Source organism: Anarrhichthys ocellatus, unplaced genomic scaffold (assembly GCF_004355925.1).
Source record: "Anarrhichthys ocellatus isolate YVR2014 unplaced genomic scaffold, GSC_Weel_1.0 scaffold49, whole genome shotgun sequence".
Lineage (NCBI taxonomy): Eukaryota > Metazoa > Chordata > Actinopteri > Perciformes > Anarhichadidae > Anarrhichthys > Anarrhichthys ocellatus.
This window is the reverse complement of record NW_022280079.1, coordinates 1,199,379-1,209,950: the sequence shown is the minus strand read 5'-3', so window position 1 is coordinate 1,209,950 and position 10,572 is coordinate 1,199,379. Positions and strand designations below refer to the sequence as shown.

Below are 10,572 nucleotides of genomic sequence, written 5' to 3'. Positions count from 1 at the left end.
ACACACACACACACACACACACACACACACACACACACACACACACAGAGAGTGGGGTTAAGAACTTGTGCAGCTCTTACCTGAACAGCTGGGCCCCACAGACAACACACGCGTAGGTCCCCTCATCTTTATGTGTGAACCCTCCAGTGAAGGCACTGTGGAAAATGTTTATAAAATTGAATGGCTAAACATGATGAACAAATGATAAATTGTTATGTTTGCAACATGGTTCTGTCAGGGTACAGCAACAAATATTTTCTATATTATATATTTGTCTTTGACTGTGTGGAAATCTGATATCGGCATGTCACAGGAATGAAAAATAAAGCATTTAAGTGTGTTATTTGCTGCGATACATTGCATCAAATAACTGTTGCGCAATTCTCAATGTATATTGTTTTTGTCCCTCAAATTAACATTAAATGAATGAATAAAAAATGAAAGGTAAAACAGTAGACTGATATACGCTATTATAGGAGGTGAGTGTGGGGCGTCTGTTCATGACAAAAGCTTATTGAGCATTCATAAAAATAAAAACATATGCATGTAGAGAAAAAGAATGAATCCCCAACAGATATCTGAAGATTTCATAAAACACAAGAACATTGAACGAGACATGACCATGTTGAACGTAGCATGGCAATATTGAATTAATAAAACTTTTTGGAAAATGTAACTTAGTATAAAGTGCTTATGCTTAGCTGGTGGTTGCTACCTACCCCTCAGTTCCTCTCTCCTGGGTAACATGGTACTGCATTGGTGTGAGGCGTTTCTTCAGCTCCTCCTGAGGGAAGCTCACCGGCCATGTCTTTTTAGTCCTACATGCTCCTGAGGGGGAGAATCAGAGGGGACAAAAAATATTAACTACGCAGATCTTCTGATGGTACCAGAGAAAAAGAGTCATCACTACACTTTCACTTAATTCCAGCCATTCTTCTATAAACAAAACTGTAAAAACTTCCTTCGACTCAACGTCATGCTTAAGCATAAAGTAGAAATAAAAGCAGGTGGGCCAAAATAAATAATCTTACTGTATAATAATGGCAATGAAAAATAAACATACATGTATGAATGAACTGTGGGAGAGATCCTTTTTAATTAAAGATGTTTCCCTGAGGTGTGTGTGTGTGTCACTGCCAGCTGTTCAGCATAAACATGATAGTGGTGAGCTGTTTAGGTTTTTCTCCGCAGATATGACGAATCACCACCTGCCTCATCATGCAGATGCTAACTGTGCAAGGATAAACATATCCTCTTTTTGTCCAAAAACAAAACACAAAAAGAACCTATGAGCAAAAAGGTCCTTTAAAATGAACAGCAAAGTCAAACAGAACCACAACAAGCTGCAAGAAAGCAGAGAAAGTAGCGTGAGTAGAGATACAAACTCAACAGATGCTGAACTCGAGAAGATACGAATCATTTAAAAATAAGGTACCCTGCTGATTTTTTGGACCGCCAACAGCACTAATGTTTGTATCTTAGACCAGCACCTCACGAGCCCACACTGATGTAAAACCAAGCAGTTTCAAAAACCCTTTGAGAATTTCTGTTTAAGAGGCCTTGAGCGTGACGTCTGAATCTTCAACCTGCACCCTCTTTTCTCATGTTTTTGTGTTTAAGTGATTATTGGGGACAAGGCTGGAAAAAAAGGGATGTTTTAGCCTCAGATTTTTATTATAAGTGTGTGACAACATTATGGAAAGAACCCTACAGAGACATTTTCTTTACCTTTCGCTTGATCTTGTCTGTTGCGTCTCACCAAGTTTCGCTCAAGGAGAAGTCTTGTTTCGAGATCTTGCAAGAGGTGACTTGTTGCCAGAAGACAAAGGTGGAAAAAGCTTCATGTAATCTCAAAAGTTGTTTCAATGTCATGGATAAATATTTAGCAGATTTCGACAGTGTGGATGAGGTCGCAAGATTTTAGAATGAGACTTGGTTGGACAAAATGACAGACGGGATCAAGCTAAAAGTCAAGAAAAAGGTTTTATTTCTCCATAGGGGCTCTCTCCATGATGGTTAAACGACTAACAGTCTGAGCCTGTCAGTGGCAAAAACAAGCACTTTTAGTGGATGTACATTGACGGTGCGGATAGAATAATATGATTACATTGCAGACTGTTTTGCAGCTGCTGTCTGTAGCATTCTCCCACACTACTGGACCAATTTCAAAAAAGTGTTGTCCCCATTCGAAAACAGGGTCCAGGTTGAAAAATACCAAAGTTACCCTTCAAGGATATTTGAGTATCAGGAACCTCTCACAACCGAGGAATTTGTTTTTTATTTCTGTGAGAAAACTTCTGATACTTGCATACATGCACAAATGTCGGCTGTGATGGCACCAGTCATTTAGGTGCACAGGACTTGGTGGGGCTTGAAAATTGAAATGGTGGTGCCGGTATGCTACGGGAGTTTTGGGACAGGTGCCACCACAAGGCTTTTCTTCTATACCAGGGCACTGTTCCAAGAGCACGGCCTACCGACTTATCTGGATTACTTTCAGAACGGGTCTTGTTGTGTGCCTCCATATTCCAGAGGGATTTATTGGACACAAAATATGACTGCAAATGAATGCTGATGTTGCTCTGTTACAGATTGTGGGATGCATCTTTCATCTCGATTCATTGCTGAGCAGTATGAAATTCAATTAGCTTGAATTAGCATCAAACTGAATTTCAAGTCTGCATCGTTTGTTAAAGTTACATTCATTCTTTGTGATAATGCATTTGAAATGCCGTTTAGCGTGAAAAGTCTGCAGTGCATCACCTCATAACATTAATATCATTTGTAATAAATGAATGCAGAGCTCACTATGATCGATTCTGGAACAATAGGTTTGTTAAACACAATAGCATGGTTTACAAGATGGTTTAAGTGTGTAGTAAATGTGCTAAAACGTGACTTATTATAATTATGGAAGACTAAAAATGCCTAAATAAAATCATTTCAAACAAAGAAATTCAAGTAATGAGTATAAATGAGGCGTTTGCTCCTCGGGTAGGTGTGAACGTGTGAATGATTGTCTGTACGTGTCAGCATTTAATAACCGAATGAATTGTTTTTCCGTGCTGCATTAAAGTCATGCAGCACTGACTGTCGTCAGTTAAATGAAGGGAAGCTTTGTCTTTATCTGAAAAGAACTTTCCATGGAAACATGTGACTGTTTGTTTTTCATTTTGGCATGGACAGAGTCTCCACGTTAAAAGCAGAAACATCTCCTTTACCTCCTCATGAAGACACAGCGTGAGACAGTGCTTTGTATTTAGTGTTGGTAGATCTAAGCTGCTCTCTGCTGGACAAACACACCTCTTCACTTCGTTTTCTGGGTTGTGATTTGATTTCTATGTGGCGGGGAAATGAATAGATAAAAAGGAAATACATATACTAATATAAACTTCAAAATCAGGCAATATCTGATTAAAGAATGAGTCGAGCATTCAGTGCTATATTTGCAGTACCTGGACGATTCTGATACTCACTGCGAATACAAAGCATTGTTAGTAAAAATGAATTGAGGCCCGATTACCAGCCCTGTTTGGATTCGGTCCAATTCGGGAGATCTCGAGCATCGTTCACTGATCGGCGACCCCTGAGAGGACCGACTAATGTAAGAGAAAGAACTAAGCAGCTCACGTCATTCTGAACACACAAAGACACGTAAAGACATGCTGACACACCAGCCAGGTGTTAAGGCCTTAGAGAGGCAAAGCACAGCAGGCACACAGCACCCAGTCAGTGGACCTGAGGGAAGACTGCAGGACCTCAGAGCTACAGGCTGGCTCTTGGTTATTAGATGCAGCAGGTTGAAGCCCGACATGGCTGCTGGAGACAGAGAGCGGTACTCCACCCACCAGTAGAGCCAAACACCTCACAGCAGGGCTACAACCAAGGACTAGGCTGGAGGAAGGGGAGCAGAGGGAGAGAGAGACAACACAGGTCAAGATACTGAACGCCATCGAAGGCCAGATGAGGAATAAAAGTGCCGGATCAGCATCTGTTTGGGATTCCCACTGTTAATGCAGAGTTTGAAGGACGTTGCTTAACAGGCATGCTCGACATGGACACACACCTAGAAAAACAGAAAACATTAATACTTTATCCTGATTGGACGACTAACTAATTCCTTCGTTACAATCGACACTCACCGGCCACTTTATTAGGTACACCTTGCTAGTACCAGGTTGGACCCCTTTTGCCTTCAGAACTGCTTTAATTGTTCGTAGCAGAGATTCAACAAGGTGTTGGAAACATTCCTCACAGATTTTGCTCCATATTGACATGATAGCATCATGCAGTTGCTGCAGATTTGTCAGCTGCACTGGATTGAGATGTGGTGACTGTGGAGGCCATTGGACTACAGTGAACTCATCGTCATGTTCAAGAAAGCAGTTTGAGATGATTTGAGCTTTGTGACATGGTGCACTATCCTGCTGGAAGTAGCATCAGAAGATGGGTCCACTGTGGCCATAAAGAGATGGACATGGTCAGCAACAATACTCAGGTAGGCCGTGGCATTTAAACCATGCTCAGTTGGTACTAAGGGGCCCAAAGTGTGCCAAGAAAATATCCCCCCACCATTACACCACCACCAGCAGCCTGAAGCGTTGATACAAGGCAGGATGGATCCATGCTTTCATGTTGTTTACGACACATTGTGACCCTACCAGCTGAATGTCGCAGCTGAAATGGAGACTCATCAGACCAGGCAACGTTTTTCAATCTTCTATTGTCACATGTTGGTGAGCCTGTGTGAATTATAGCCTCAGTTTCCTGTTAGCTGACAGGAGTGACACCCGGTGTGGTCTTCTGCTGCTGTAGCCCGTCTGCTTCAAGGTTCCACGTGTTGTGCGTTCAGAGATGTGTTCTGCATACCTTGGTAGTAACGAGTGGTTATTTGAGTTACTGTGGCCTCTCTATCATCTCCATCCACTCTGCCCATTCTCCTCTGACCTCTGACATCAACAAGGCATCTTGGTGCAAACAACAGCAGCTCACTGGATATCTTCTCTTTTTCGGACCATTCTCTGTAAACCCTAGAGATGGTTGTGTGTGAACATCCCAGTAGATCAGCAGTTTTTGAAATACCCAGACCAGCCCGTCTGGCACCAACAACCATGCCACGTTCAAAGTCACTTAAGTCCCCTTTCTTCCTTATTCTGATGCTCACTTTGAACGTCAGCAAGTCGTCTTCACCACGTCGAGATGCCTAAATGCATTGAGTTGCTGCCATGTGATTGGCTATTTGTGTTAACAAGCAATTGAACAGGTGTGCCTAATAAAGTGGCCAGTGAGTGTATATATACAGTGACTTTCAGTTAAGTCACAGGGAAATTTTAAAGAAAAAAATGCTCATTCAATTTCTCAAAATTTAAACAAAAGAAAAGTTGTACTAAGAAACAATCCAAGTCCCTGTACAGAATACAAACACATTCATTGTTTTTGTGCAACATTATTGTTGTGTATGTTGTTGTAATACTAATTTCGAAACACTTTTCATAGATGAAATAAAAGAAATTGTCCTTTTTAGGGTTAACAAGGACATCGTCATGAATACATGGTGAGAAATCACAAGAATTCCTGTTTTTCTCATTGGCCTCTCGGGGCTTCCACAGCGGTTCTTACTGATATAATATTAGAGGATCACAGGAAGTGGACTGAACAGTATCTTTGTGTGTGTCCCTATACAGCCAGGGCTGTAGCTGCTGTCTGGAGACATCGGGCTGATGTCTCGACTACAAACACGCACAGGAAGATGACTTGCATGACTAGAACAACATGTCCACATTCTACACCTTTTACAGCCTGCCCAAAACAAAACAAAGTGTAAATGAATCAAATAAATACAAACAAGACACAACTTGAACTTAAGTAATACACTATGATTTACAATACACAGAGGCATGTGGACACCTCAACATTGCACATATATAAGTATATATGTATATAAGTATATAAGTCCCCCCTCCACTCAAACATTTGCTTTGCTTGTTGTTCCTTCACTTCATCCAAGTAAAGGAACAATTATTGGAACTTCAATGTGCAGAATTATGAAGAGAGTTTGATACCAGAAGGCTGTTTTCACCTTCATCTGCTAAAGGGGGAAAGCTGCACTGTGCTCACCCTGAATATGAGTTTAAGATGTGGATGTAGGATATTCTGACATGACACCTAGTCTGGAAGCAGGTTCTGTGCAGTCACGGTCAAGTTCCTTCCCACAGAACTGGGACAACCATGTATTTGTGTGTTTTGCTCTTTTGTCCTTATTGACTAAAAGACTGCATCACGGTTTTGCCGTAAAACGGAAGAAATGTATGCATCCACACTATATGCTGGTCTCATGTAATATGCATTTAAAGGCGTTCCTGTTCAGAGATTCAGACCTTTACACCACAGGCGGACCACAGTGGCACCACTGCCACTAAAAAATGAAACGTCCGAGACATGAAAGTGGGAAATCCACGGGCATTGTTTTTCGCGGACAAAGAGGGAGAGTGAAGGAACAGAGTGGAAGAGACAGAGAGAGTGAGACCCATCAGTCACACCAGGACAACACCAACAGGTTACTCTACCTAGCAGAGAAGCAGGCAGTGCGGGGTGGCAGCCCCGCTCAAGGACCCGATGAAGGGCCACGGCAAGCCCACGTCTGAGGACAGCCATGAGACACACAGTCACACTGAAGAGAGACAGACAGAGAAGGAGAGGAGAGACAGACAGAGAAAGAAGCACAGCGGTTGAATCATTCTGTCAGCCCAAATTGACTGTATTGACTGTTCCTTTGGCTAGGTTTTATCTGCCCATTTCTGTAGACTTTTTCTATATATCCAAAATGATTGTGAATTATGAATATGAATATTTTCAGTTCCTGTGAACAGCCTGATCACCACCAGATGAAGGATGGACTCTATTTAATCTCAATTAAAGATCAATTCTTTGCGGCACCATGACAAAAGATTCACTATAATAGAGACACATGTTCAGAGGCAGGCAGTCAAAGATCCAAGAGGAATATCTCTCTCTGTTTCAGAGACACTTTGTGACAAACGGATCAGCGTAGATGGTCTTATACAGCGTCGTCTACAGCCTAAAGATCAAAACGGTTTATAGGTTGGTTATTTACAGACAACACTAAGCCTAATGATACCTGTGTGTGTGTGTGTGTATATGTATATACATATACATATATATACATATATACTGTATATATACATATACATATATACTGTATATATACATATACTGTATATATACATATACATATATATACATATATATGTATATATATACATATATATACATATACATACACACACTGTACTGGCCTGCTGGGACATTGATTCAGGAATCATTTTGGGGGGAAACTAAAGGGGCACGATGGCGATGAACATTCACGAACGGCACCGTCCAGCTCAACTCAACTTGCTCTTTTTTTGGTTTTCCAGAAGCTAAAGTTGTGGACAGCACTCCAAGCTGAGCCAATACTAGAAGATGGTGTTAAAACACTGCAGACCACTGTTTATGGCATCCAATGAACAGAAGTAATCATATTTGGAATGTGGAGGCGTGACGTAGAGATGCCGTATACAGCTCTGGTAGCGTCAGCGACCTGTCAATCACTGTGTAGCCCCGCCCTAAAGCATCCCCTGCTCTATGGTCTGTGTGACTCTAAATGGACCATAATGTACTAAATGAACATCATGCTGTATTGAAGAAGACTTGAAACTAGAGATTGAGACCATAAACTCATGTTTACAATGTTTACTGAGGTAATAAATCAAGAGAGAAGTAGAGTCATTTTCTCATAGACTTCTATACAACCAGAGGAGTCGCCCCCTGGTGGACAGTAGAGAGAATGCAGGTTGTAAGGCACTTCCTCATTGGCTTCACTCAGCAGAACCGGAGGTTGCCACCTGGGTTTACCATATAAACTGCATCAACACTTTATTATACCAGTACAATCTATGAAATCTATAAAATAAAGACATTTTTCTTGACACTGAGAACATTTTCACCTGGGTGGCTTCAGACAGGCGTCCTCATCTGCAAAGGAAAAAATAATTGAGTCCAATTATTTTTTTCCACATGATTCAGAGTTGATAAGCATTTGAAGCTACATCCCTGTTCGTACTGTCATCAACAAAATATAAAAAGGTATTCCGTGGAGTTTTCGCTATATATACTTCTTCTATATATATATATATATATATATATCTTTCTATAAAGCCCTTTTCAATGATTTAAAACCCGCCCTTTTTCCTACCGTTTTTCAGCCTCCTCTGCTGTCCTGCTTTAGGATATTACTTGACACACAGTCATGATTGCACACTGTAACAGGCTACAATACGCTGTAAAAATCATACCTACTGTAGTTAGCCATCTACGTCGCAATCAAATCAATTTGACTTACTAGACCAAGAACAGGGCCCCCTCCACGGTGTTACAGAATCCCCCCACAGCTCTGTCCACTGAGGGAAGAAGCTCACCAGTATTTTCAGGGATTTTTTTGGCTCCGTGCTCTGCTATGCAACTCATGTGCCCATGGCTCTGCTGCAGCATGAGGTCAGCCACTCCAAAACCAAACAATGAGGAAATAGTCTGGTGCTGGCAGGAGCTAAAGCCAGGAGGGGCCACAGTGCTACGGTTACAACAAACACTGTGTTGGACAGTGTGAGAACTGCTGACATGTTTGGCTCATGTGAGGTGCCACATACTAAACTGAAGGTCTCATAGGTAACGGTTACATCATGACTGGTCGGATACATACCCCTACAATAGACCTTTGTCACAGCAGACATTTGGACTCATCATAGCAGGACATGTAGACAACCCGGTGTAGAATATATTGCATCATTACCATGGGTTGAATTCAAATGAGAAAAGAAATATAGGCTACAAGTCACAGAAGTTATGATAATACTGAGTAGATATGCGAGTTATGGAGAAGAGGTAGGATCATATAAGCATATATTTCTTCCTACTCTTTTTCAGACAAGTCAGATATATTGGGGTCAGTGACATGACATTCACATTTTAGTGTTCGAGTCCATTATTTCCTTTTTAAACTATTTGATCATTTTATTCAATAAAACCTATTGAGTTGAATACATTCAAATAATATTTTTTTTTTAGTGCTGGGCAAGTTAACGCGTTATCGCGTTAATGCATTCATTAATTAACGCCGACAATTATTTTCTCGTGCATTAACGCAGTTTTTTAAATGATTATTAAGCGGACATTTTTAACACAAGAACCGGGCAGCGAGCGGTGAACAGCTGTTTGTGTGGCGTCACTCCCTGCTGCCGCTGCCGTTACTGCCACGGTACAGACTCCCTCCAGGTTCCCATGCTTCACCTACATTCCCCTGGGTCCCTCCAAGTACAGCTTCTTATCGCCCTCTATGTACCAACGTACATTTATAACAAATACCACACATATTACGGTAATCAGCGTTGGATATGTGTCTGACCACACTACCAAAAAAAGCAAAAAAGAAAAGAAAATTATTTTGTTTGAGTTTTTAAAGTGTTTTGTTTGTAATATGTATAATAAGCATCATTTAGTTGTTACTGAGACTTTAACAAAAACAAGACGTAGATAGGTTTGCAGTTTTCAAGGTGTATATTTAGATTGCATCTCTTACATACATGAAGATAAAGTTGTGAACACCGGCTGATTATCTATGATCAGAATCATTATAACTGTGTTATAACTGCTGCTGTGTAAAGGGAATACTGCTGTTAACAAGAACCTGATGTGTTTAAAGTGTTTAAACCAAATGTTATTGCCCTTTTGTTCATATAGCAGTACTTTTAAAATAAAAGTGTGCAATACACTACTTTTGAATTCATTATTGAACTTTGCGCATAACAATGCAATTAATCGCTTTTAAAAATTGTAATCGTTGCCCAGCACTAGTTTTTTTATGTTTTGGCATCTCAAACCCTGAATATGTCCGGCGGCGCCACCGAGCAAATGTACAGACTAAGAAAACGATTTAAAAATTGTATTTTCATGATTATAAATTCAAAATAATACAATGGCATGATTTCATGGTTGAAATCTTTCCAATAAACAAAATTTAACAAATACCTATAGTTTAAAGTAATTGAGATCATTATAAATCTTTTGTCCACTAATTTGAATGTTGTCAAATGTCAGGGTGGCGCAACTGTAAAGATGGGACTTTTATTATAAAATTAAAGTGCAGGACAGTTAACAGGATATTGCATCATCAAGAGGACCTCAACTGACCTTTATGGCAGAGTGAAAATGTTTTTAGATCTCTTTCAAATATTGATAAAAATAGCTACCTTTAATTTGTAGGCTGGTACACTTTCCATGTCAGGCGGTACAACCAATGTATAACTAGAACAAATGTATTTTAGTCTTTATTGTATTTACGTATGTGTATGAATTTACTAGCTAGAACAAAAAATAATACAGGAGTCAAAAAAGTAACTGAGTAACAATCAATGAGAGCACGGAGGCAAGCAGGAACAGTTCAGGAAGCAGCCAAATCATTATATACTATATATATATATATATATATATACACACATATATACACATATATATACA

The 10,572-nt window shown here is 40.3% G+C and overlaps 1 protein-coding gene across 1 annotated transcript in view; it reads right to left on the bottom strand.

Annotated features, from left to right (window-relative positions):
- The window catches only part of msrb3 (methionine sulfoxide reductase B3), a 13,280-nt gene extending 4,602 nt beyond the window's left edge, over positions 1-8,678 (bottom strand). Inside the window, exons 1-6 of the mRNA XM_031869836.1 lie at positions 8,640-8,678; positions 8,402-8,513; positions 8,007-8,034; positions 6,567-6,670; positions 720-828; positions 81-155 (exon numbers count right to left, since the gene is read on the bottom strand). Of these exons, the coding sequence (XP_031725696.1) occupies positions 81-155; positions 720-828; positions 6,567-6,670; positions 8,007-8,034; positions 8,402-8,513; positions 8,640-8,678 (467 nt within the window). The remainder of the gene's footprint in view (positions 1-80; positions 156-719; positions 829-6,566; positions 6,671-8,006; positions 8,035-8,401; positions 8,514-8,639) is intronic.
- Between the last annotated feature and the right edge of the window lie 1,894 nt (positions 8,679-10,572).